General features: G+C 55.1%; 3 protein-coding genes and 2 long non-coding RNA genes across 8 annotated transcripts in view; 2 read left to right on the top strand and 3 right to left on the bottom strand.

The window, feature by feature from the left end:
- PEMT (phosphatidylethanolamine N-methyltransferase) overlaps positions 1-9,259 on the top strand; it is a 43,473-nt gene extending 34,214 nt beyond the window's left edge. For 2 of the 3 annotated variants that reach the window (XM_037384332.1, XM_037384330.1), the window contains exons 5-8: positions 1,921-2,032; positions 6,178-6,252; positions 7,005-7,065; positions 7,824-9,259. In XM_037384332.1, coding sequence (XP_037240229.1) covers positions 1,921-2,032; positions 6,178-6,252; positions 7,005-7,059 — 242 coding nt within the window. In that variant the 3' untranslated portion in view covers positions 7,060-7,065; positions 7,824-9,259. Of the gene's footprint in view, positions 1-1,920; positions 2,033-6,177; positions 6,253-7,004; positions 7,066-7,820 lie in introns of all 3 variants that reach the window. The other variant, XM_037384331.1, reaches the window with a different exon arrangement.
- On the bottom strand, positions 838-6,157 carry LOC119146528. The gene is made up of 2 exons (XR_005103776.1): positions 4,432-6,157; positions 838-1,713 (listed from the first exon to the last, which is right to left on the bottom strand). It is a non-coding gene; the product is annotated as an uncharacterized LOC119146528 (long non-coding RNA).
- Positions 8,782-15,881, bottom strand: LOC119146529. The gene is made up of 2 exons (XR_005103777.1): positions 10,309-15,881; positions 8,782-10,205 (listed from the first exon to the last, which is right to left on the bottom strand). It is a non-coding gene; the product is annotated as an uncharacterized LOC119146529 (long non-coding RNA).
- Positions 15,882-17,379: 1,498 nt separating this feature from the next.
- On the top strand, positions 17,380-19,428 carry RASD1 (ras related dexamethasone induced 1). Of its 2 annotated transcripts, none has more exons than XM_037385242.1 (2): positions 17,380-17,807; positions 18,155-18,403. In XM_037385242.1, exons 1-2 carry the CDS (start codon positions 17,522-17,524, stop codon positions 18,277-18,279), a joined length of 411 nt encoding a protein of 136 aa, XP_037241139.1. In that variant the 5' UTR covers positions 17,380-17,521; the 3' UTR covers positions 18,280-18,403. The 2 variants fall into 2 exon arrangements, with proteins under 2 accessions (XP_037241139.1, XP_037241138.1); XM_037385241.1 differs by having other exon boundaries at positions 17,381-17,807; positions 18,084-19,428.
- Positions 19,429-20,327: 899 nt separating this feature from the next.
- Positions 20,328-25,968, bottom strand: MED9 (mediator complex subunit 9). The gene is made up of 2 exons (XM_037385243.1): positions 25,810-25,968; positions 20,328-22,082 (listed from the first exon to the last, which is right to left on the bottom strand). The coding sequence occupies exons 1-2, from the start codon at positions 25,947-25,949 to the stop codon at positions 21,866-21,868; spliced, it is 357 nt and encodes a 118-aa protein (XP_037241140.1). The 5' UTR covers positions 25,950-25,968; the 3' UTR covers positions 20,328-21,865.
- Positions 25,969-26,754: the final 786 nt, after the last annotated feature.

Below are 26,754 nucleotides of genomic sequence, written 5' to 3' on the forward strand. Positions count from 1 at the left end.
TGAAGCCAGAGGCTCTGTGGAGAGAAGTGGAGGTGGTGCTTCAGCCCAGGTCAGGCTCCAGGGACGGGGGGGACCTTGTGGAGTGCATTAGATGGCTTTTTGCTGCTGTGATCCAAAGTGTCTACCCTGTGCCACGAGAGTTAGGCTGACCTCCAGCAAAAAATAATTCAAACTAGGTACCAAAGTCCCTCAGCCTGACAAGGAGCTGGTTCCTGATTTGAGAGCTTAACGGGGGCACCGGAGATGTGCCAGGCTGATGCTGTGCCACGCGACGCGCAGTCCTTTCCCTTCGCACCTGCCTGAGCAGAAAAACTGCAGGTCCTCTCTGGTGGTCATGTCCGTTTAACTGTGTGGGTCTAGAGGCAGGGTTTAAACTGGAAAAGCTCATGTCCTGGGGGAGCTGCCCGCTCTTCCCAGCTGCTGTGTGCTCTGCTGGCAGGGAGCCTGCCAGAGGGTCCCAGGCCCCCCCCCCCGTGCCAGGCACGGATAAGCCACTGCCACTGCACGGACCCAGGGCTTTGTGCAAATGCCATTTGGAGAGCGAGGTGTTCAACCCAAAGGCGAGGGCAGGCAGGGTATAATGAAGCATTTTGACACATAAGAACACACGGAAATGGGCTGTGGCAGGGGGTGATGTGTTCTTTCTACTAGAACAATCTCAGAAATGCATTGCCAAGTAACTGTGAGAACATATAGTATGAATACCAGGCAATTATCTCACTTAGTGGCCTGTAGTTAAAGCCCAAAAGTATTGTCTAATTGGGCAGGTGCTGTTTATCCTTAGAAATAAATGTTTTTGCACTGTGTGAGGTCAAAGAAATTACACTACGATCCAGGTAATAATAATAACCTTGAATAGTTTGCACTCCTGTAATGCCTTTTATCTGGATATCCAAGCACTTTCTCACCATACATTAATCCTCACCACCCTCGGTGCTATAAGAAAGACTGTTATTATGATCGGTGCACAATAGCACCGGGAGGGATGGAGGAGACTTGCCCAAGGTCAGGGAACAGGCTGGCAGCAAAGCTGAGAACGCGACCCAGGGCGGTGGCAGCTCCCTGGGCTGATGGACCTGCACTGCTTCTTGCTGATGGATGCTGTGTCTTGTACAGTGGACTTGGAGCAAAGTCCTTGCTGGGCTTTGTGGCCTCGCTTGTAAGACCAACAGAAGTCAGCGATCTGCATCCTGGCCCTTTCTCCCCCTGAAATGCTGCTCACAAGCTGCATAACATCTACTTGCTTGTCATTTCTTTTCCAAGATCCTTTCAGGAGGCTGGAAGGATGACTCCGAGGTAGATAGGAGGCTGGTTGGGTGCTGACAGTTCTGAAAGCTTTCCTCATTACAGATGACAATCACCTATTATCACCATCATGCTGATAATTGAGTGTTTTGTAGGTAGAGGTGCTATTTTCTGAAATTCTGAGAAATTCTCTGAACTATGAGATAAGGGTGACATTGAATGAGGGCATTTGGTGGTGGCAGTCGTGATTATAACATCTCAAAACACCATTACAGTGCGCTGGGCTTCTTTCCCCATTAAATGGATTTGGTCCTGTGGTTCCACGTGCTTCCTCATCAAGTGGCATCAGATGGGCAGTGTTCAAATGAGAATGCCAGAATCAGCTGGGACCTCAAGAGCTGCTCCCCGATGAGGGATGTGGCTGCCGTAGCCTCGTTGCAATGCACAGACCTTCCTCATGGGCCATTCCTGGAAAAGCCGATAGACACAGAGTAAACAGCCAACCTATCTGTTGCTGTTTTCTCAGCCTGGAAGTCAGTAGCTAAACCCCTTTTTGCCTTCGCTCTGTATCCCTGGCAGGGATGCCCCGTGGCACAGGGCATCAGCGTGCCAAAGTCCCCCCCATGACTCCCAGCTTCACGGAGCCTAACCAGAAACCCTTTGTTTGCTCCGTAGGGGATTACTTCGGCATCCTGATGGAGGCAAAAGTGACCAGCTTCCCCTTCAGCATCCTGGATAACCCCATGTACTGGGGCAGCACAGCTGTCTACCTGGGCTGGGCCCTCATGTGAGTACGCACCCCGCAAACGCCACCGGTTGCAGGGCGCCCGTGGGGTCTGTGCGTGGCAGGGCGCGCAGGGCCAGGCTGCGCCAGGGCCCACAGGGACCCTCGGTGATGGCAGTCAGCAATAAAATGGCAGGGAAAGCGCAACACGCCCTGACTTGTGCTTCCTCACTATTTTTGTGCGTGCAAAGTCTTCTGCTGTCATAAAAGACTTGCAGCATTAATTGTAGAAAAATAAATAACGGCCAAGTGCTGGGGAGAGAGAGGAAGCATCAGCAAATGCTCTGCAGCTGAACGAGGTCCTTGGCAGGCTCTGCATGTGGAAAAATCAACAGTCAGGGCCGAATTCATGCCGGGTGTCACTCAGCAGGGGCAGGGTACTGATATGGGGGATCAGCGTGACCCTGTAATTACCTCCGAAAAAAGCAAAACAAGCCCACACACCCTTTCCCCCACTGCACGGTGATAACACTTCCGAAACACTCCTCATGTGATACAACACAGCTTAATAGCCTGCTTAGGAGGAAATGAATAGGCTGTAATTTAGCAGCAAATGAGCAATATACTCTATTCAGTGTAACAAGTTTTATGTGGTTTTCATTTAATATCACATTTTATTTATTTGCCCAGGAGAAAAAACCCCTGGCTGCGTTACACCAGGAGCCTGTAGAGCGTTGCAGGCCGTTATCACTAGATATTTTGCACTGGTGCTCCTCAGTGTGAGCACCTCTTTTCTACTTCGGTGGAAAAAATGAAGTGCTTTGTCACTTTCTGGTCACTTTTTCAGCCACGTGTGCAGTACTTTCAGGCCCCTGGTAATAAGTAAAGCTGATGGTTTCTCTCTTCTCTCCACTGAACGCTGCTGCTGTTCGTTCTGCACTTGAAATCCCTGCCCCCCCCTGCCCCGAGCGCCATCGGGGCTGGCTGCATGAGGCTGTTTGCTGCCTGGCAGACCCACAGTGCTGGACGGGGTCTGAACCCTGGGGAACGGTGCACGAGAGCCAGAGCGGGCTCGCTGCTGGGGCTGCAGCAGTGCCGGGCAGGAGGGCCAGCCGTGGGGTCAGCAGTGGCACAACGGCAGACAGATATTGCTGGGGGGAGTGGGGCAGAGCTGGGGCAGGATGAGCCCCCCCATACCACACCGCAAGCAGAAATGACCAGCACCACCACCCCTGCAACAGCACGGAAGGAGGAATAATGAGATTTTTATTTGTTCTAAGATGAGCATCGAACTGTTTCCTAGAACCTTTGCAGAATCAGCTGAACCCTCCTGAGCCGTTTCTGTCACAGAAATCCCTTCTTCGCCCCTGCGAGAGAGCAGCTTCACACCAGGTGCATGTTGCCTGGTCTTCCACCACAATCCTGGGCAAAGGCAGCTCCAAGTGGCTCGGGATAACAGCGTGATTGCCTCCTTTTTCTCATTAAAAAGCTGCCACTGTAAAGGGCAGCGAAGCATGACAAATAATTGCTCTTAACAAATTGCTGGAGCTGTGCAAAGTGGCACCAGGAGCCCGCCCGCCTGCCCTGGGGAGGCTCTGCACAGCCCTCAGTGCGGTGATTTGGGCTGTTTCTCTTCCTTGGGATCTCAGCTCATAGAATCGTTTAGGTTGGAAAAGACTTTTAAGGTCATAGACTCCAACTGTTAACCTAGCACTGCCAAATATGCCACTAAACCATGTCCCCAGGTGCCACATCTACATGTTCTTTGAACACTTCCATGGATGGTGACTCCACCACCTCCCTGGGCAGCCTGTCCCAGTGCCTGACCACCCTTTCGGTGAAGACATTTCCCCTAATATCCCATCTAAACCTCCCTGGTGCAACTTGAGGCTGTTTCCTCTTGTCCTGTCGCTTGTTACCTGGGAGAATAGACCGACCCCACCTGGCTACAGCCCCTGTCAGGCAGTTGAGAGAGCGATAAGGTCCCCCCAGAGCCTCCTTTTCTCCAGGCTGAACCCCTCCAGCTCCCCCAGGAGGAGCTCCTCACAGGGCTCGTGCTCTAGACTCTTTTGCCAGCTTTGTTGGCCTTTGGACATGCTCCAGCTCAGGCTGCTGAGTTTTTTTTGGGGAGTCCCAGCACTCTTCTGGGCTTTCAGAAGATGAGTCCCAGGGCTTTCAGAAGATGAAGAGCACCAGGAGGAAAGGGCAAAGCAGGTGTTCCACATCCAGTACCCAGGACCAGCGCGCCGGCACAGAAGGATTCGAGCCCCCACTATTGCTCTTGCAGACCACCCGCAGCCATGGGGAGCTGCGGCACGGGCTGGGGACAAACGGATTTCTTGCAAAAAAAAAACCTCCTACCAGGACCATGAAACCTTCCTGGCTGACTTATCATCAATGCTGCTACAACACAAGCCGTTGCCCAATAAGTAGGTCGAGCTCCTAAGAGAGAAACAACTCACCCAACTGCTTCCCATCGCCCGTGCGCACGGAGCAGCCTCCCTTCTCCCGAAAGACAAATGGAGCATTAGCTGTTTGGGGACAGCTTTGTGTATCTCTGGTAGGGAAGTGTTTTAACTCATGGCAACAGGCTGTGTAAATCAGAGCTGGAGCTGCAGCCAAATGATGCAATTAGAGGTCTTGCTGTCAACAAACAATCATGCAAATTTGTTCTCTCTGATAGGAATCAAGGAGGAGACATGACTAAGCATGTAATAGCAGGGGGTTGGGAGAGGAAGAAGTTGCCCAATGCTTCCTAGGGAGGGAAAAACTTATTGCAAAATGGAAACAGTGAAAAGGTGAAAATCTGTGTGCGTCTCTCCAGGAACTGATGAGGCCAGGCGGTACCTGAAAGCGGGTTCAGTGGGAGGTTTGGGTACTTCGGTCTCTCCTCTGAAGGGATGTTTTCCCAGCAGCACCAGTCGCCTTGCACAGGGCTCGCAGGATGTTTATCCTCATCAAGGACCAGCTGAGTCCTTTTTTTTGCTGACAGCCAGCTCTCATCCTGCTCAGTGCTGAGCTACAGCCGGCAATTAAAGGCAATCAGCAGTGTGCTAATTAAGGGTAACACTTGCAGCCATTAGCTGGAGGTGCAGGAAGGGTGTTTTGTAGGGGCTGGTGCCTGTGGTGAGCTGGACACAGCCGTGCTCCTTGCTGGGGAGAGGTGGGGCTTGGACCTCAAAGGTGCTGGATTAGTAAGTGGGGAACGGCTCCTGGGGTGGCTGCTCTCACCTCGGGGAATTCACACACTGCAGGATGGTGTTGGCACCTGGTTTGGGGACTGTAACCCACCAGCTGAAATCCTGGTGCCTTAGCAAAGCCCCCACTGCCTTCACCGGCATCTGCATCAGACACTTTTGGGCCAAGCATCAAAGAAGTGTCCTCAGGTGGGTGATGCAGGATTACAGCCTACATTGACATCTCTCTTTAGAGCACGGGATGCAGATCTTTTGGTCCTGATTCTTTGGCCTTGGTGCTAAAAGGAACGGCCATCCACATTGCATCCACAGCCCTCAAGCGCCTCTGCCCATAACCAGACAGTGCGGTGCCATGGGTGACGTCAGTCCCCAGTGCTGTGCCTGGTGACCTCCTGCTGAAGGACACCATTCAGCTGGACCTTGGGGGTGATATGGTGTGTTCTTAAAACATCTTGAACTGGGTTTAAATGTGAACTGAGCCCCCAGCACCCCTGCACCCAGCCCCACCATGGCACCTGTCACAGGGCAGGCAGGGACCTTTCCATCCCCAGCCCTACAATGCCTCAGTCACCGTTTTGATGTATAGGTACCATATGCTGCTCTGTCTGCCAGGTGTCTCCTGCACCCTGGGTGGCCCATCTTTCCATGCACATCAGGCATTTCCCTTATAGCGTGCTGGCTGGGAGCCACAGCCGTACGTAAGCAGCTGCTCAGCTATTAAACAGCCTTACAATCTCAGGACTTAGCATCAAAGCAGAAGCTCTCTTAGCAGAGACGTGCAGGGATCAGACTTAAAAGAAGTCGCCGAAGTAGGCTGGGGAAGAGTCTTTGCCAAGTAACATCTGTCTAAGACCGTTAACATTAAGTAGAAAAAAACTTACCCTTTTGTTCACTTCTGTTTAATGAGCAAGAGAGCGCTCTCATGGAGCCCAGCGTCTCATTTCACTTTCTAAACCAGGTCTTGCATAAGCCCATGTACTTACCTGATCTTTTCCTTCTCTTTCAAAACAGGCACGCAAGCCCAGCTGGCCTTTTGCTGACAGCTGTAGTGGCAATTTCCTACACAATCGCAATGCTGTATGAGGGGTGAGTAGCTCTGCAAAACTGGAGAGCTTCTAATTATTTCTACCAGTTTTAACTCCTGAGGTTTTGGGGAACTGCAGAAGTAGAGATGTTTTTTCCAATTAATTCAGCGAGGAAGAAGGAAAACAGAGGATTGTTTTTCAGTTGTTTTGATAATGGGCAGATTCCTCTCTGAAACTATTTGCTGAGTTCTAGGAACATTTATGCGTTTGTTTATTTTTATCAAAATGAGAGCTTTTTTTCTTTCGGGTGCCTGATTCCGTCTGTACAAGAACAATAAGGCAGGCAAGGAGAGGACTCATTGTGTCATCTGAAGAGACCCTGCAAGAAGAGCTTGCTTTTCATAGTTCCTTGGATGGGCTTCTCTGAGGTTTTGCACCACAATAGCCGGCAGCCCAGGACAGAGCAGCCCAGAATTGTTCCCAGAAGCAGTGGTTGTACTTCAGCAGTGAAAAGTCTTTAGTATTTGCAAGAGAGCGGAGATGCGGAGAGCTGAGGCTGCTCTGCATGCAGGGGGAGTCTGAGCGTGTTCGGAGCCTCATCCCACCTGACACGGGGATGGGAGCAGCTTGGAGCTGCTTCACAGTCAGAGAGACCGAGCCGAGGATTGCCATGGCACAGGAATAGTCAGGCTGTGCCAGCCTGCGAAGGGCAGAGTTTCTGGGTGCAAAGGAGAGCACGCAGTAGTCCTGATTTTAATTCTTCACCCCTTCTTTTGCCCCTCTCTCCCCAAATTCCTATCCTCCCGACTACAGGCCTTTCACAGAGGAAATATATCGGCAGAAACAGAAGGGAGTGAAGAACAAGTAGCAACAGGTATGTTTGCTGATCAGTGTTTCAGCAAGAGGGGCTGCTTTGCCGGGCTCCCCCGCCTACGAGCGTGTTAGATGGGGACGGGAGCAGCATCCACTCTCCCAGTGCCCCCCTGCCCAGCCCTGCCTCCCCCGGCTCCTCCAGAGCCCTTCCTGCACTTCTCAAGGGATTTGAGCTTCAAACCTCCGCAAAAACTCAGGTGGGAAGGCTTTGCACAGCAGCGGTTGTGTCCGCCTCTTGGCACCCAGCCAGCAGCCCCCAAATTGTTTTGATTATAGACTTGAGAGTCGGTATGAGGGAAAATTGCTGGGGAGCTTCAAGGCTCTAGGCTTAGTCTAAATCAGGCAGAAAAAAGCAGCTATTGGCCATGGCAGGTGCTCCAGCGATGGTGCAAGAGGGCAAGCGTGCCCCCCCACCCCACACGGAAATCGAGCATCCCTGCCCCAGGCTTCTCCTTGCCTGAGCCAGGAGTGTTTCTGCACGGGGGCTTGCACCAGCTCACCCCAGTAACCCAGCAGGGGCTTGCTTCTGGAGCCAAAGGCTTCTGCAAAAGCGCAAGTCCCTGCCCAGGCTCCTTTGCCGGGGGTTAAATGCCACCCTGGAAGCTCCCAGTGCCTCTGCCTGCTGGTGGCTGGAGAGGCTGGACAAGCACACAGCGCTGCCGAGGTTTTGGCAGCCCCGTAGCCTCTACCCCGGCACAGACGGTGTAGCACCGGTGAGGTCCCTAACATGCTCTTGTCTCTTTGTCTTTTGCAAAGCAGTGTCTCGGATACCTTGGTGCAGCGTGCCTCTGGTCCCCACGCTGTCCGATTTGCCCGTTTTCCTACTGAGATGTATCCTACTAATTAGCCCAGCAACCCTTAATGAGCCAACTGAGCACCCTGCGGTATTGGAAGCAATCAGAGGAGCAGCCCGAGCGTGGCGGCACCTCCTCGCTGCAGCCCACAGGAGCTGGAGGTCCCTGTCCCCAGGTCTCTGTCCCCATTGCTGGGTCACCGCAGCTCCCGCCGTGAAGGCGATGCTCTCCCAGGAACCACACAGCTCAGGACCTCCTGGCCTCTTCTCCCACACTGATTAGCAAAGATTGCAGGGGAAAAAGCAGTTCAGTGCCAGCCCTGAACTGGAGGGCAAGCAGAGTAATGATGGAGACACTGGGGACCTTTGGCAAGTGAGCTCTGAGCGCAGGGAAGCACCAGCTCTGGCTGATCCTGAAGATCATCTGAAGGTGCTGCTGAAGAGCCACGGGAAGCAAACAAAAGCTCGGGCGAAGCAACAGCGAGGGCTCAGGAGCCCCTGAGGCATTCAAACATGGCTGGAAGAGGGGAAACTGCTGCCAACCCAGCAACAAACCCCCTCTTTTCTGGGAGAGGGAAACCTCCCCGTCTAGAGCGTTTCCCACCTGTGCGGAGCCTTGTAGCATCGCCGCACTATTTGCGAAGTCTCCGAGAAAAGTGACTGAAAAACGTGTAGAAGTAAATGTATGATTTAAATCGCCACCCAAGGGGGATGGAGGGATGGCAGCCATCCCACGGGAAAACCCCAGCCTGGAGAAGACCAAGAGGAAGAGTCAGTCGCTGTCCGTGCCCTGCAGATATCCCATCCCTGGCCGTGTCGGTGCCCTGACCCGCTCCACACCCACCCAGCCCCTTTCTTTTCCCTGGGAGCCAGGTGGGGGTCCTGCCTGCCTTCCCCACCATGCAGTGCCTTCCAGCTATTGTTCACTGCCTTGCAGGGGCGGTGGGTGGGAGGGAGGGATAGGGCTGCTTCTGCCTTCTGCGCTGTGCAGCAGCCGGGTACGGATCTGACCCTCCAGCCCTGCCACCAGCCTCGGCCAGTCCCAAAGAGCCCGGTGCTGGATCCTGCCCTGAATGGGAACATCCCAGGGGTGATGCTCCAGACCCAGGCTCAGTGTTTACAAATTCCCAGAACAGTTTGAGAAATAAGCTGTAAATGACCAAAAAAAAAAGCAGCGTAAAGCCCCCGGCAGTGGTGCTGAGAAGGGAGCTGTGCTGCTGCCGAATCCTGCGCAGGCACCAGGACGCGGTGCCACATCTCAATGTCATGTCCCCTCCGCAGAGGGTCCTCCCTTTTCTCAGTGTCATCTCCGCGAAACGGTTCGATTTCCTTTTGCTTTGCATGTTGTAATTCACCCTTCGGGCATCACTCAGCAGGAATTAAAAGTGCTGGTTTCTTTTCAGTTCAGCCTGTTTCCTTCGGCCAGGCACACGGACGCTGTGTGGCACCGCTTCAGAACGACTTTTTTTGTTTTTCACCAACTTAATGACCTTCCTTTTAAAGACTTGGGCATAGTAGTGTATTTTTAGATAAGTTTCCACATCCCCTTCACAGTTAATGTTTTTAGATGGAGGCTAAAACAGCCCAGTACCCATAGCAACCAGCAAGGAGAGGACACGTTGCATTATTCAGACAATTTATGTCAGAGTTGCCAGTCCTGGCTCAAAGTCTCTGATGTAAATAAATTCAGATTTGTTGAGAGGTGAAATCAGTATTTACCGAAGAGACACGTGCTGCTGCGGGAAGGATTGCTCTTAACAAGAAGTCAGCGAGGGCTGTATTTTTGCTGTCTTGTTCCCAGTCTGGGGACTGTGTACACTTTTCCCTGTCCCCTCTGCAAGGTCAGGGGGACACCAGTGGTACCATTCCCATCCCCAGCCAGCATCAGCCCCACCAAAATGGGTGTCTGTCACCATAAACCCCGGTGACGGAGCTGCTTTCCCTCCTGTGCTCACAGCATCCCAAAGGCGCAGGAGTTTGGTGCTGCGCCGGGGCTGGCTTCACGGACTCCATCCCCCTTGACCTGCTCTTTCCAACCCAACCCTTCCCACTTCCCAGCCGCTCCGTGTTGGCTTTGCATTGTACAGGGTTTGTTGTGGGACTATGCCAGATCCCCGTTTTTAGTAGCTCTTGCCACAGCAGCCAGCACGGATTAACAAGCCTTCGCAGAGCTGCTTCTGGCTGCTGTGGAGCTGGAGTTCGACGTTTCAGAGGCATCTGCTCTCTTCCTGAAGGGAAGGTGAAGTTCAAGCCCATCTCACAGGGTCCAAGCCTACCTTTGTCCCTCGGGCAGGGGGTTGGGCTCTGGCCAGGGCCAGTCCCCAGTGGTGCTGTGCTGCTCGCCTGGGCTGCGGGGAGGAGAACACAGAGAGATCATTAGTTATATTGTTTAACAGTATTGGGGGGCTGTCCTTGCTTACAAGGGAAAATATTTGATTCCTCTCCAATCACCTAATATTTCTAAGAATTGGAGTTTACAGAGGGTGGGGATGAAACCTTCAGGTTGAGCATGAAGCATTGGGGTTGTCGCAGCTATTTCCCTCCTTCCCATCCTCAGGGCCAGCACCTGGCTGCAGCTGGGCCACATCCTGCATGGATGCAGGGATGGACCTCATGGCCTCCAGGTCAGGATGAGATTGCTTCTGCTTCCAAAGGAGAGACCTGCGCTGTCAGACCCCCAGGACCATCGGCTTGCAGCCTTGGTGCCATGCTGGCATGGGTAGGTGCATCCCTCCAGCTCTTGGGGAGGCATCGAGCACCAGTCAGAGTCCCTGGAAATGTGGTCATGGGTCTGGTTTTGTAACTTCACAGCTTCAAAATCCAGTGTGGGGCTTGCTGGGCCCATCTGAGCTTGGCAAGGAGGTTTGTTTGTAGCCTTGGGAAATGCTGCACAGGAGGCTGTGTGCAGATACTGCAGATAACGCCTCCCTTGATGTTCGGGACATTTCTCCAGAGCAAACACCAGGAAAGGGGAAACTAGTTAAATCACAACTCCTGCCTGGCAGGGACGGCTGGATCACCACGTCCATCACGCCGCACTGCCTCAGCTCACCCCATCCTGGTGCACAGCCCCCGACAGTGGCTGTGCCCACCCTCGTGCTCCACACGGGTTTTCTCCACGTGGCCACTTGCATGACTCCCCAGGACGTGTCTCCCCTTCCCAAAATGGCGTGTGGGTTTTTTTGGGGAGGGGGGATCACCCATACGAACCCAAACAGCCCCAGTGACGGGCACGTGATGTGGGCCCAGCTCCACATTCGTGGGATGCTTCATCCAGGGACACCTTGGGAGATGGAGTCTGTGTCCTGTGGTCTTTTCCCTGAAGGCAACCTGATGGTGGGGACCTCCAGAACAGGGGACACTTCCCCAAAGGCCCTGCTCTCCGTTGTGACCACCCATAACCCACACCCCTGTTTGCTTTCACCCAGCGCTGCTGCACTGCCTTCACAGAACGGCCACTGGCCCTTCGGTGGCAAACAAACATGCTTAGCCGGGAACGGAGAGTAAACACATGGTGCAATTGATGCAGCGTGTGTCGCATTGGTGGAGCGATGGAGAAGTCACCATGTCCCTGGGCTCCTGCCAGGCTTGGATTGCTGGTCACGCTTGGCTAGGGAAGGAAACGGGGGCTCAGGACCCTGGCAGTGGCTCCCGCACCCATCCTGACGCTGGGGCTGAGTCCCTGCACAGCCGCTCGTGGGCAGGGGGGACTGCCTGGTCTGCCAGCGGTTGGGATTTGATGCAAAAGCAAAGATGAGCTTTGAGTGCAGGTGGTATGGGGGCTTTCGGGGTAGTGTGGGCACTGAGTGCTTTATCAGGGACCCCTTAATCCAGGGAAGGCAGACACAGCAGGACTTACCTTTAGGGGGGAATAAATCAGTCCCCTCTGTCCCTGCTGTGCAGGGAAGGCAGTCTGGGTTTTAAATGGTCACAGAGAAATGCAATGGGAGAGCGCCCTGGTGGGAAGCTATTTCCCGGTGGGAAACCACCAGTGTTGGAGCCTAAACAAATGCCTGTGGCAGGACCAGGATCCGTCCTGCCTCAGTAGAGCGAGGGTTGAGCCTCACAGTCACTGCTGGCAGGCTCCTGCTCTGGGGTCTGTGGATGCAGGCAGCCCCCGCCTCACCAGTGCCCAGGGGATGCTTCAATATGACCCCCAGCCCAGGGAGGGCAGCGCCCCATACCCACCATTCCCCCTGCCCTTCTCATCACCCCTGAGGGACGGTGTGGAGACACCATCCACCCCACCCCGGCCCACCTCCGCCCTCCACCCCAGGGGTCTTTACGCATGGAGCTCCCGCCATGTGCCAGAGGACAAGTTACAAGGCTGTTTTCTTTAATTTCCACACTAAAAAGCCACCCCGGGACAGCCAGTGAGCTGGCCACGCTGTGCTGCATCCTCCTTGGATCTTATTTCAAAAAAAAAAAAAAATATCCTAGGAATGTGCTGCTTTTCCCATGTTGCGTTTTCTTCAGAGGGGAACTGTTTACCGAGCGGTTCCTTTCTGAATCAGGGTTGCAGGGGGGAGGCAGAGCAGCCAGAGCCCCCCAGGAAGGCAATGTCGGGGCCAAGCTCTGCCTGTGTCCTGCTTTGGGCTGCACCAAGGCTGAGAGAAGCCTCGAGGGTCCTCGTGTTGGGCTCAGCCCTCACCCAGCTCAAGCCCCCCCGCCCCACACCTCCACCCCCAGCCTCAAGCCCTGCGCTGCCCTCAGCCCCCTCCGGACCCCGCCGCCGGAGGAGTGGGGGCACATGCAGGACCGAGACGCAAAGCACCTCCAGGCTCCAAGCCCTCGGCACTGGCTGCGCATCCCTCTGCTGGTTCCATCCGTTGCTGCCCAGCTGGCTCCGCACCTCCTCTTGGGCTTTGAGTTTTGTCCTACCCTGGCAGCCGGAGGGAACCCACCTGAAATCTGTAGCAATGCGACCGCTGGGGTCACAGAGCCTCCCTCTCCGCCGTGCCTCATATTCGGGGCCCTGTCGCTGCCCATCTCCAGTTACAGGTGACATTTCTCTCTAATCCCAGGGAGGCTGCTGCTCTCTGGAAGGGAGCAGAAGGCACTCGAGTTTGGGGACACATCCAGGACATGCAAACGCCTTTTGTCCATGCTGGATGCTGGCAGCATGCTGCTGCCTTGGAGCAAACTGTGGGCAAAAGGCTGGCATGAGGTGGGATGGAAACTGGGAGCAGAGGATTCCCAGGCTGCCCCTGGCTTGGGGAACCCCAGTTCTGCTCTGTATGGAGCTCTTGGCCCAGCTGTGCCTCATGGTTATTGACAATGGGTTCATGTCACCTGGGTGCACTCAGAGTGGAGATGGTTCCACAGCCTCTGCTGGAGAGCAGAGCACTGTCCCTGGGGTGTGAGGCAGTGGAACCAAGCCCCCTGCGGTGTGGTGCCAGCAGAAATCCAGCGCTCACCACATGCTTGGTCATCCAGCACGTGTTTGTGCTGCCGGTAAGGAAAGCAGTGGCACCGAGTGAGCCCCTGGATAACACCACTTCCCTGGCTTTGCACTGCGATACCGGCATTGCAGCCCCATCCCTGGGACTCTGGCGAGTTTATTGCAGCAAACACACACCAAAGATGGGAGAAGGGGAGCTGATGCAGAAAGTCCGGAGACCACGGCACAGCACAAGGCTGCTCCGGGAGCTGCATCGTGCTGGGCACAGGGATGGTGTCTCCAAGGGAGCTCTCACCACCCCTTGCCTGGATGACTCAAGGAACTGGGGATTTAAGGCATGTCTCAGGCTTTCAGGTTCTCTTTTAATCAAATCCCAAATGCTAAAAGGAATCAAGAGACATGAAAGTGTTGCTAAAGAAGTAGGGGGTGGGGGAAGGAAACAAATAAACCCACCCCCCTGGTCCCCAGCGACAAAGCAGCCCACTTCTGCATCATATCTCATCTGGGAAAAATTATATGTTGTGAATTACGTGCTTCTTCTGAAAAGCCTTAAAGGAGATTTAATAAAATGAGACAAGCTAATAATATAGGGAATGAATAGCAACCCTGGATGTTGCATCTTGATTTAATCAGATGCTTTTTCCCAGGGGGACAAGCAAGAGCTATAGCTAAAGCCTCCTTTCCCTTCCATACCCAGCTGCTCCACTCTTCCTCCAGCCCCTTGCTCCTTCTCTCGTCCCAGGAGAGCAGCCAAGGCAGGATTTGGGGTCCCACAAGACCCCACTGTTCCCCAGTAGCCGCTGGGAAACGCACAGCCCATGTTGGTTATTTGTGAGCGGGCTAACAAGCAGCACGCCGGGGTGCTGTACACAAACTGGGAGGGGGGGCCTGTCTGAAGACCAGGTCCCTGTCTGGGAGTGGAAAAACAGGAATTGGGGGGCAGGCTTGGCTCTGTGTGCGTGCTCCCAAAGCCCTGGTCCAGAGCCCAGGGATGCTGTGTGCTGCTGTGCAGGGGACAAACCCCTGGTAGGATGCGAAGCAACCTAAGAGCAACGGTAAGGAGCTCGAGTCGGATGTGCTCCTCTCCATAGCTTGGGAGAGGCTGCGGGGTCTGCGTGTGCCGGGGCGGGAGAGGCAGGAACAGCCCTTCCAGCCTGGGTTTTTTCACCGCTTGCACCCGTAGGACCCAGCTGTGAGCCGAGGCCAGCTCGACCCCGGGGTGACGATACTTCCCAGCTCCGCAGCACACTCGGAAATCAAAGCCATGTTCTGATGTCATTGTTCTTTTCCAAGTATCCCCCCGCTCGCCTGTCCCTGGGCCAGGCGGCGTGGTGCACACTCCTGCCTCCTGGTACATCTTGCTTCCTACATTTTTGCGAGGCTGATGCTGCTGTGAGCTCTATTTTGCCTCTTGCACAGTTCGTCCAAGCCAGACCCTGAGGAGTCGCATGTTCTGTCACTGGGATGTTTGTGTGACTTTCATGGAATCTCCCTCCCTCAGCCACTTGCTCGTGGTCACTGGGTGGGTTTTGTCCCTCAGCAGGTGGCTGGTAAACCCCAGGAGGGTGCAGGTAGGGAGAGGAACAGCAAGAAAAGGGGGGCTGATGTGTGCTGAAGGTGTTTGATTCCATTAAAGGTGTCTGCAGCCACTGGGTTTTGCGCACAGCAGTCTGCCTGCAGCTCTTGCTGTACCGAGCACCTTTGTGAAAGATCCTGTATCCTCCAAAACTGGGTGAGGAGCAAAACACCCCGCAAAGGGCAGGGTCAGACTGTGCAGGCGGTATGGCAGCCGTGGGGAAAATGCTATTTTGCCTGCCCCTGCTTAAGACTCAGGCTGTTTGCAGTCAGGTCAGAAATAGGTGGTGATTTTTAGCAGAGTCATAACCGTGGGAAGGCTTTGCCTCACAGCGAGGTGGGTCCTGCATCATCAGTCACTGGCAGCCAGCTCCCGGCAAATGTGCTCTGCTTCCACCATGAGACACGTTTCTAGATGATCTTGGGGGGACTCAGCCTAATGCCTTGTAATGCTCCTCTCCTTAAGCTCTGTGTGACTGCAAGGAGCTGGGCTCTGGAATAGCACAGGCAGTGCCCATATTCCCTCCCCCGGAGCTCCCGCAGCCATCAGCTCTCCTCCGTCTGCCCAGGGTCCCTGCCATTGCTTTTGGGGTGTCCCCATCAGGATGGCACCCCTGAGCCGAGCCCACGGGATCCTGGCGGCACATTTGCCTTGTGGTGTGCTCTGCCTTTGCTGTCGCCAATGAGCCTTTTGGAGGCAGCAAATGGATTTTCCGTGGCTGAAGTCTGTTAACCAAGGAGCAGACTTCAAGCTGGCTATTTTTACCTGTTCTGGCACTATTAATAGTTGTACGGTTAGCAATAAACGCCAGTTGAGATATTTGATTTGTCTGTCCCCCCAGAGGTTGGCGCTTCCTATTCCCCCTGTTGTTTTCCATCAACTGCTTCAATTAAATGATCTTGTCGTTATTTTGGGGTGATACATTTGTGCTTTGCAATCGGCTGTTAAACTCCTTCGCTGTCTCACACACAGATCAATAAACATAGGAAGCTGTCCCACTTTCTCTCCCCAAAGTGTCCTTGTGCCTTTGCTGCCAGGCTGGATGCTTCCCTGCAGGCAGGGATGGGGCCGTGAGGGGCTGTTTGAACCACCCCTCCCTTCCCCCCCCCCCCCCCCAACAACTCCAACTCCTCTGTAAACCTTTGGACAGTGTTTAAATTAATATCCAAGTGTAAGACCACACCTGGGGGAGATGGAAAGCTCAGCACCATCCGTTTCCCAAGCAGTGCTGATGAAATACACCGTGCTGCACAAATTTGTGTGTTCTACCTGTCCCTGACATCTGTCTTGGTGTGTAGGTAAGGCTTCTGCTATCCTGAACCTTATTTAAGTGTCACCTTTTGGGGTTTTGGGGGTTTGGGGTTTTTGGGTTTTTTTCCTAATAGATCCTCACAGGTGTTTTTAATTGACTTTCACATCAGCTTGATGTGAAAGAAGAGCTTGGCTTTCCTTGGGCTCTGTCTCTCACTCATCGATGGTGCAGAGATCCCTCAGAGCAGCAACATTCCCACTTTCCCAGGACTATCGCCTGCATCTTGCTGGTCAGGGAGGTGCTGGTTCAGCTCAGCACCTCTGCAAGCATCCCGCAGCCCTGGGCGGCTGCCGGGGCTGGCCCTTGCATCCCGCTCCAGTGCAACCAAGAACTCAGCACCCAAGATCAAGCGGCGCAGCTGCAGCCATGCACCCTGCCTGCCCCGGGAGCAGCGCGGCTGCAGCCATGCACCCTGCCTGCCCCGGCAGCAGCGCGGCTGCCTGCACTGCGCCTGCATCCCTTCCAGCAACCTTCCTCCTCTTCTGCCTCCCCACGGCCCCCGCTGGGCCCTGTGCCGTGGCTCATGCCCCCAGGCCAAGCATCCCCAGCCCTGCTCGGAGCGGTACTGCAGGTGCGCTGCCCGCGCTGCCCGCCCTGCCCGCGCTGCCCGCCCTGCCCGCGCTGCCCGCCCTGCCCGCGCTGCCCGCCCTGCCCGCGCTGCCCGCCCTGCCCGCGCTGCCCGCCCTGCCCGCGCCCTCGCCTGCCCCCTAGCGGCGGAGCGGGCGCTGCAGCGACACTGCGCTGGGCACCCGGGGCTGGGGTCGGGGCCAGCAGCCCCCTTCAGGGGACACCGAGGCCGCTCTCGGCCCCCGCCCCGGCCCCGCCCCGACCAGGATCTTTTCTCTGGTCTTTCTGCGGGGCAGGTGGCTGCACTCCCGCCCCGGCACGGGCAGCGTTCACCGGAGCGGGGGGCGGGCTGGGACCCCCCGGGAGCCCCCGCCCCGGGTCCCTGCGGCCGGGGGTCCCACTGCAGGGGTGCGGAGCCCCTCGCCGGGCTGCCCGCGGGGCCGCTGCAACGCACCGGGGCCCCGGGCTGAGCTGCGAAGGGGTCGGCTGGCAAACGGGACCGGGAGCGCGAACGGGGCTGCGAACGGGCCCGGGCTGGGCAGCGCCGGGAGCGGGGGGCGGGGGGCGGCGGGCCGCGCGCGGGGCCGTGCACTGACTCAGCCGCCGCCGCCCCGGGCCGTGACGCGCCGAGGGGCGGTCGCTGCTGCCTCCATATAACGCGGCGGCGGCGGCCGTGCAGAGCTCACACCGGCCTTTCCTGCGAGGGGAGAGGGGCTGAGCAGCCGGGCAGCCGTCGCCTTCCTCCCGCTCCTCCTCCTCCTCCTCCTCCTCCTTCCTCTCCGCGCAAGCTGCACTTTCACCGGCTTCAATGAAACTGGCAGCAATGATCAAGAAGATGTGTCCCAGCGAGGCCGAGCTGAGCATCCCTGCCAAGAACTGCTACCGCATGGTCATCCTGGGCTCCTCCAAGGTGGGCAAGACGGCCATCGTCTCGCGCTTCCTCACCGGCCGCTTCGAGGAGCAATACACGCCCACCATCGAGGACTTCCACCGCAAGTTCTACAGCATCCGCGGGGAGGTCTACCAGCTCGACATCCTGGACACATCAGGCAACCACCCCTTCCCAGCCATGCGCCGCCTCTCCATCCTCACAGGTACTTGGCTGGGGAGTGCCAGGAGAAAGGGGGGGGTGTCCCTTGCCAGCTTTCAGGGGTTCTTGCCCAGTTTGGGGATGTTTCTCCAGTCCCGGGAGGTGGGATTTTGTGTGTGCAGGGAGTGGGCAACTTTGCACCCTGCACGGGGTGGACAGGAGGATGCAGGACCCGGGTGCTGCCTGGTCGTTCCCTCCCCAAGTCGCCCTGTGGCTTAGGCAGTGGGTCTCTGTGTGTCCCCACCCCTGGAACCATCTCACGTTCCCTCTTTGTCCCCAGGAGACGTGTTCATCCTTGTGTTCAGCCTGGACAACCGGGACTCCTTTGAGGAGGTGCAGCGCCTGAAGCAGCAAATCCTGGAGACCAAGTCGTGCCTGAAGAACAAAACCAAGGAGAACATAGAGGTGCCCCTGGTCATCTGCGGCAACAAGGGCGACCGGGACTTTTACCGGGAGGTGCAACCCAGGGAGATTGAGCAGCTGGTGGGAGGGGACCCCAAAAAATGCGCCTACTTCGAGATCTCGGCCAAGAAGAACAGCAGCCTGGACCAGATGTTCCAGGCGCTCTTCGCCATGGCCAAGTTGCCCAGCGAGATGAGCCCTGACCTACACCGCAAGGTCTCGGTCCAGTACTGCGACATCCTGCATAAGAAGGCGCTGAAAGGCAAAAAGCTGCTGAAGGAGGGGGGCCGGGGCAGCACAGAGGAGGCGTACGGCATCGTGGCCCCCTTCGCCCGGCGGCCCAGCGTCCACAGCGACCTCATGTACATCAGAGAGAAGGCCATCGGTGGTGGGCACAGCAAGGAGAAGGACCGCTGCGTGATCAGCTAGGAGCCTCCGCTCACCCTGTGACGGGAAGGAAAGAAGGAAAGAAAGGAGGGGGGAAAGATGCTCGTTTCTGAACTGACTCAGGGTGGGCAGGTGCCCCCCCAGGCAAAGAAGGGGTCGCCTCTTCCCCAGCCTCCCTCCTCCCCAGGGATCACTTTCATCGGCTCCCTCCCCCAGGGGGGCATTTTGGGAGCGAGGGATGCGAAGGGGGAGGCTTTGGGGGGCAGGAGGGGGGTGTCGCTGGGACCAGCCTCCTGGGCAGAGAGACAGGGAAGAGTGAGCTGCTGGGCAGCCAGCTTGGGGGGCTGAGCGTGGAGGGCACGGACCTTGGTGTTTCTTTCCCTCCCAAACCACCCAGCCTCGGGCACTGCCTTCAGGTGGGAGGGCAGGGGTCTGCCAGCACCTGCCTGGGGCTCTGGGATTGGTTTTTTGTTGTTTGTTTGTTGTTGTTTTTTAACTTGAGAAGCTGTGCACGGCCTCTGGCTCTGTGTCGTGTGTTCGTCTGTGTCTGCAAAACACGTGCAGAAGACACTCCTAAGCTGTTGCAAAGACATTGCAGAGTTACAGCCCTGATGGACCAAAAAACTGATTCTTGTTTACATTTGTCTTGTCTGATTTGCAAGATTTGGGGAAGGTGGGGGGAGGAGGAAGGGTTTTTTAAAATAAGAAAATAATAGGCACTTTATGTAGGTATTGCTTGTCATTGACATGAACAAAAAAATCTTCAAGTGTTTCTACTGTGGGTGAAACTTGATGTTTTATTTTTTCTACAAATTAATAAAATCTTTTTAAAACGACACCTGTGGGTTTGCCTTTGCTTCCTCACCCTGCCCCCTAGCAAAACCCGATCCTGCTGAACAAAGACCTAAGCCCCACTCCAAGCTGCTAAAAACAGCCCCTCAGCTCAATCCCTTTATTACCCCATTTTCTTCGACTCCCAGTGCAAAGGTTTCCGCCTCTGCAAGCAGCAGATTTCTTGCCACACAGGGTAACGAGGGGCCACGCACAGTTAGTTACTCAAACGGGTCACCGAGCCAGGACTCTTTCCTCACTTCACTAACGCTGAGTGACGATCCTGCCAGCCCCATGACACGCCGGGCATTGGCACGCCATTCACTGCAGAGACCAAGCTAACTGACATCACTTCGTTATAAAGAGCTGATTGTGTTTCATGCTTTTTCCCGATCAACTAAGCACACTTTAATGATGTCAACAGAGAGTGATTCATTTGCACCCAGTCTGGGATATTGTTTTTATTTTGCAACATGAGTAAAGGAAGTACTTTGCTCAGAAGGTCACCTTTGCATCTGATGGTTTCTAATCTCTTCCCAATAACAAGTCACAGTAATCATTGCTAGAAGTGAAAGGGAAAGGGGGAAGAGCTCTTTCTGGCTCCAGCTTGTCTTTCAGTTCATTTTCAGTCCCTGCTCTCCCCTCAATTGGCAGATCAGATCTACATTTAATACACATTAATGGCAAAAAAAAAATCTATTGAAGCCACAAAAACTAAGGTGGGTGAGTGAGACTGCAAACCAAACCACTTCAGTTTTGTTTGAAACTTGGATTCAAGTTGACAGACTTAACTTGTTCCTGTGCTAAGTGCCAGACATTTCTTTGGAAACATGTTGTTTCTTCCAGCTCTGCATATGCCCCGATTTCACAGGAACAGCAACTGGCAAAAAAAGGGAAACCACCATCCAGGCATGAGACACAAGAATTTATTGAGCTGGGACAGGCAATGGCTGGCAGAAAGGTAATTTCAGTAATAAAAAGAGTGTACATTGTGCTTTGTTTATCTTGGTGTTCTGCTTTTCTCAGTGTTTACACACTGGCACCTTCCCAAAGAAAGTACTAGTAAAGTATTCCAGCGGGACAGAGCAATCCTTAGGCTACAGGTGAGTCACAACCATCCCCGCTATCAACAAGCAGAATTACTTGCCTTTTGGTTTAGGAAAGGAAAACCCAACCCAGACCTCACTTCTCTTCTTTTGAAGGCACCCTCTGGTGCTGGTTCTCAACAGACACTCTATTTCACTAGCTGGTTTTTCACCTCTTCTGCTACCGACCTGCACCCTCTTTCAAGATAATTGAGAGAACCATGAGACTCAAGGTCCTGTCACACCTTCGTTAGTCAGTGAGATGCAGCGCTGCTTACCAGGTTGTCATCTGTCACCGTAAGAGCTATCAGCAGAAGGACAGCAGGCAGGGAGCCCCGGGATCCATCCGAGTGTGATACAACATTCAAGAGCTTTCCATCAGCCACTGGCAAACGTTCAAGCCACACAAATGCTTGTGCTTGTGGGAAGCCCCTGGGGCACTCTGGATGTGCAACTGACCCATCGTGTTGAGCTCGACTGCTTTCTCATATGGAATAACTGAAAGCTCTTATCATTTAAGCCCTTTGTTTTGATTCTGCTTGCCCTCCTGTGTTTTAACAAGATACACAACGTATTGCCTACAAGACACACTCACCCAAGGAGACTTACACACCCAAAGCCTACCAAAATCCACTTCCTTGGCAGTCCCTGCTTCCAAAAAAGTGATGTAAAGACACAGGAGCTGTGCCCAGGCTATGCACATCCTCTGTGCTGCCAAAATCCTGCCCCTGCTCAGCCCACATCCACTCAGTGAATACACAAGAGGGGCAGTCTGGGATTTCTAAATCTTTACTTGGCTCATCTCAGACACAATCATCACTTGTTTAAAAAAACGGAGAGAAATACAGAAGTAATTGAAAGCAATCATTCCTCTTTCAACACACAGAGACTGGAAAGTGTCCCAGAGACCCTTTCCAGGAGCAGGGCCAAAGAGCTCACGCTTCTGTCTTATGCTCTCTTTATATTTGTCCACTTTTAAGGGGAAAAAATGCAGAAAATGCCCCCTTTTTTCTTGTTGAAGTTAACCACCAGGTACTTTGACCCTTAGCAAGGAGAAAACATAATGTCTCCTGCTTGCATGTACAAAAAATAACCCCACCCCGAGAGGAAACAGATGCATATATAAATGCACAGTCCTGCAGCAGATCAAAGTGAACATACTGCTGTAATCACCATATGTGAAGCACACAGTGTTCTGGTTCAGCGTGACGTGCCTGTGATCCACTCAGACACAACTTCAGAGCAACATGACCGAAAAAGCATACAAGAAAGAAAAGCAAACTTCTTCCACCTCTTTCTCTCCTGTTCAGCCAAGATAGGAGGTATCTCAGACCCGGAGAGCAGAGCTGTGCCCTTCCTATTCTTTGGGAATTTCAAACATGCAAAGGCTCTTGTACTTCTGCAGCAGTTCATTTTTGGTCCGGACCTGCTCCCGCAGGTTCTGCAGCTGCTGCTGCTGCTGCTCTGGGCTCACACCGATGCCAGGCATGGAGCTGATCAGCTTCCTCATCTCCTGGAACTTGTTCTTGAGCTCATTCAGCACCTGGTGAACATCCTGGCTGTCCTTGTCCATGCTGCAGAGAGGAAATTGAGATATTGTTAAATTCTCCTATTGGAAACACCCCTTTAGCCCACGGGGGTGACTGTAATTTCCAGTACAACCAGGGCTTAAACTGGAATTTACTGGGAAACTTTTGCCCTTGGTAATTCACCTATCCCAATAAAATGGACACAGACAGATATACAGCCTGGGTAGCCTCTGGGGCAAACTGGTTTCCTGCTGATCTCCAGCACAGAATCCGGTTACTTCGGGACCCATCAATCGTGTTAGGAGCTGGCCTGCAGTTCTAAAACATTACCACGGAGCAGGCTAAATTCTTCCTCTTGTTTGAACTCCCATATCTCTTTTTGGGGAAGTTAAGATTACATATGTGTGTTGTGTGTAGGCACCTGGAAAAAAAGATCTCAGTCTCACCCATGACCCGTTGCTGCTGTAATACAAAAATAAAAAAAATAAATCAATGCAGTCAAACAGCTTGACAGCAGAAAATAGAAACTGTTCCCCAAAGTATCAGAGAGTATCCAATGGCAGAGAAAATGGTACTTTGGAGCTTTAAAACGACTCTCTGGGGATGTATACCTAATAAAAGAGAAGCGACAGCTTTTTTTTTTTTAAGAGCAGCACAATTGGTTCAGCAGCCAGCTCTGTGCTTTTCAAGGCTCAGTGTTGTCTGAGGCAATGTCTGCCCTCAAACCCTCATTAGTATCTGCCTCAGCTTTGTTAGCACCAGCAAGACGTTTTACCGATTCCAGGCAAATACGAGCCCCTGCTTCCAGGACACCTATTAATAACAAGAGCGGGATTCTAATGGTCTTTGAAAACTGGGAGCCTGTTCAATAGCCAGACCTAAAAATAAATCTGCTTGGCATGACCAGGGTAGAGAGGTGCTCGATCATAACTTTGGGGAATCATGACACGGCTGAGAACGAAACTTTTAACCAGATGGTCGCCGTTTGTTTCAAAAGCCTGTTGGAACAAAATATTCATTACTCTCTTCTAAATAAAAATGCAGCTGGTACTATAATGTATCCCCATTATGCAGGCATTCACGGTCAGGTCAGCAGTGGAAAAATACAGGCGCACACACAACCCCATGGCACGTCTGGGGAGGCATGGGCTGACACCGTCTTTAATCCCCCGTAGCTGCAGGCTAGCTTTGAGAGGGATGTCCTCCCTGCTCCACGTCTCCCCAAGTCTTGTTCCCTTCACCACACATAGAGAATTGACAGCTGACTGTCCGGCTGGTTGATCCAAAGGAATAATTATTTCATTTTTCGTTGGCTTGTTTTTTTCTCTGATGGGTGGTTTTCCTGCTGGATCAAGCCACTGAAGCAACTCCCTCTTTGAGGGCACGGACAGGCAGGGGTAAGGAGATGTGGGAAGAGACTGCAGCTGCCTGCAATAAAGCAGGATTCAACGCAACGTCCAGCCACAGGCAGTGCTGACCGACTGTGTGTAAGACCTGCCTTTAGGGACAGTGTTCATCGTTCTACCAGCACAACCAGCTGCCAGCGGAGCCACGCACTGGGACCTCAGCGGCAATGCTGTTTGACTGTACAAGGTTGAAAATATCAGCAAGCCCTGCTTAGGAAAACTTTCCCCAGACCCAAACAACAGGAAAGAGCACATGTCCTTGAATGTAAGCAAATTTACGCGGCTCCTGAGCACAGAGTCACCTTGGAGATGTGTCTTCATGGCTGAGTCAGTGTCAAAACAGCAGGGCTGGGCTCTGTGACTAGTGGCAGTGTTAAAGGATAATACATTTGCCATCTGTCAGGGACATGAGGCAACACATCCCACCACTTGCCTCTGTGGTCCTACACGTCTGCAGCACTGCTCAGCGTACCTACATCTGCTCAAGCTGCCCAGAAAATGCCGTGTATGAAGCCAAGGGAGGTAGCACGGTAGCAGGAGTGGGTGGCTCAGTGGGACAGGGCACAAGATATCCCAGGGACTGTCATCTGTGGGTCACCGTGACCTGCTCAGTGACGTATAGGAATCTGGGAGGTCTCAGCCCATGGCTACTGCCCACTTTGCTTATGTACATGTGCGTACCTGGCAATGGGCTTAACCTCACTTCTGTGGTCTGCACAGATCAGGCAGAAGCAAGGTCGGGGACAAGTTCCCCCAGCACAATGGGGCAACAGAGGGAAATCAGACAGTTTGCGTTCTCATGCCCTCATGTTTTGCCTCTGGACCAATCTGTCTGGGGATATTCAGTCTTTCCTTGCCATGGCTCACGCTGCAGAGCTGTTAAGGGTGAAATTCTCTGACCTTTCACACATCCTTGATACGAGTGAAACATCAGCGGGACACAAACCAGCCTCAGCTCCTAAATAAGCACACAGGGAAAGGGCAGCCAGGCCCACAACCAGTAACAAGGGAATTCATGCTTCCCATGCCCTCCACCTCACCCTGCAGGCTGCCCAGGTGAGAGCACAGAGCTGGCCTGGATGGCTTTTCAAGGCACAGCCATGACCCTAATGGGACCTCACACAAGCATCTCTAAAGGGGTTATCCTGAGCCAGAAATGTCACAGTTCTCAGGATCTGTTACCCCTACAGTACTTATCTTGAACTGGGAAGAGACCAATTTAACTTGTACTACTGCAGAAGCCATCCTCCCTTTTGCAGGTCCCCAGAAACCGGCTGCATTCCTGCTCCAGCAATGCCTGTACTTTTTGAGGCTGTTATCAGCCAAACAGTACAGTTATCTGGAGTGATAACCCAGCACAAGTACAACACTCCTGCTTCCTGGCTGTTACCGGTGGGGCATTGTCCCTGGGACGTGGGAGCACCTGCACCGCCCAGGTGACCCAAACACCAACCGAGGTACTGGTGTGACTCAGAGGGAGATGCACTTGGGGCTGCGCCAGCTCCCTCTAACACTATTCCCAGGAATTCCAGCTGGGAGAAAAAGGGCCAAGGAGATGCTGGGAGGTTGGAGAGCATTACTAGAGGGGGGACCTCATTGCCCTGCTACCCACCTGGGGCACCCTGAGGATGCTGGCAGTTGGAAAGCGTGATCAGAAGGAGGAACCCACTGTCCAGCTCCCCATCCAGAGCATCCCAGGGATGCTGGGGGCTGGAGAACATTACTAGAGGGGGATTCCATTGCCCCACTCCCTGTCCAGGGCACCCTGAGGATGCTGAGGGTGGGAAAGCATCATTAAAGGGGGGACCACACTGCCCTGCTCCCCACTCAGGGCATGCCTGAGGATGCTGGGGGTGGGAGAGCATCATTTGAGGGGGGGACCCCACAGCCCTGCTCCCCACCCAGGGCACCCTGTGGATGTTGGGGGCTGGAGAACATCCCCAGAGGGGGATCCCATTGCCCCACTGGGAGCCAGGGTACCCTGAGGACGCTGAGGGTGGGGCAGCATCATTAAAGGAAGCCCCATAACCCCACTTCCCACTCAGGGGATGCCTGAGGATGCTTAGGGTGGGACAGCATCATTTTTTTTTTTTGGGGGGGGGGTGTAGCCCTGCTCCCCATCCAGGGCACCCTGAAGATGCTGGGGGTTGGAGGACACCCCCAGAGGAGGATCCCATTGCCCCCCCGGGACCCAGGGCACCCTGAGGATGCCGAGGGTGGCACAGCATCATTCGAGGGGGGACCGCACGGCGCTGCTCCCCGTCCAGGGCACTCCGAGGGTGTCATCAGCGGGCCCGGGGCAGGGCAACCCCGCACCGCGGTGCCCGGCTCGGGGCGGGGGGCCCGGTGGCCGCGGCCGCCGTTACCATTTGATGATGTCGTGGACGAGCGGCAGGAAGGAGAACTCCTCCTGCGCGGGCGGCGGCGGCGGCGGCTTCTGCTCGGCGGGCGGCTCGGGCGGCGGCGGCTCCTCGGCGGCGCGGGCAGCGGCGCCCCCCGAGGCCATGGCGGACCCCGGCCGGGCCGCGGCGCCGCGCAGTGACGGAGCGGGGCGGAGCTCGGCCGCGCCGCCCTTCCCGCCCCGCCGGACGCCTGCGCTGCGCCTTCCCCGGGCTGCGGCCTGCGCCGGGCCCTGGCCTGCGCCGGGAGGTGGGCCGAGCCTGGCCCTGGGCCTGGCCCGGGGTTTGGGCTGGGCGTTCTCCTGAGCTTGGCCTGCGCCTGGGCTGGGGTTCGGCTGGGCCAGCACTGCGGTCTGGGCAGGCCTCCCTCCCCCTGAACCTGGGCTGGGGTCTGGGCAGGCCTCCCCTGAGCTTGGGCCGGGGTCTGGCAGGCCTCCCTCCCCCTGAACCTGGGCTGGGGTCTGGGCAGGCCTCCCCTGAGCTTGGGCCGGGGTCTGGCAGGCCTCCCTCCCGCTGAACCTGGGCCGGGGTCTGGGCAGGCCTCCCCTGAGCTTGGGCCGGGGTCTGGCAGGCCTCCCTCCCCCTGAACCTGGGCTGGGGTCTGGGCAGGCCTCCCCTGAGCTTGGGCCGGGGTCTGGCAGGCCTCCCTCCCCCTGAACCTGGGCTGGGGTCTGGGCAGGCCTCCCCTGAGCTTGGGCCGGGGTCTGGCAGGCCTCCCTCCCCCTGAACCTGGGCTGGGGTCTGGGCAGGCCTCCCCTGAGCTTGGGCCGGGGTCTGGCAGGCCTCCCTCCCCCTGAACCTGGGCCGGGGTCTGGGCAGGCCTCCCCTGAGCTTGGGCCGGGGTCTGGCAGGCCTCCCTCCCGCTGAACCTGGGCCGGGGTCTGGGCAGGCCTCCCCTGAGCTTGGGCCGGG

The sequence above is a fragment of the Falco rusticolus genome, chromosome 4 (assembly GCF_015220075.1).
Source record: "Falco rusticolus isolate bFalRus1 chromosome 4, bFalRus1.pri, whole genome shotgun sequence".
NCBI classification, from domain to species: Eukaryota; Metazoa; Chordata; class Aves; order Falconiformes; family Falconidae; genus Falco; species Falco rusticolus.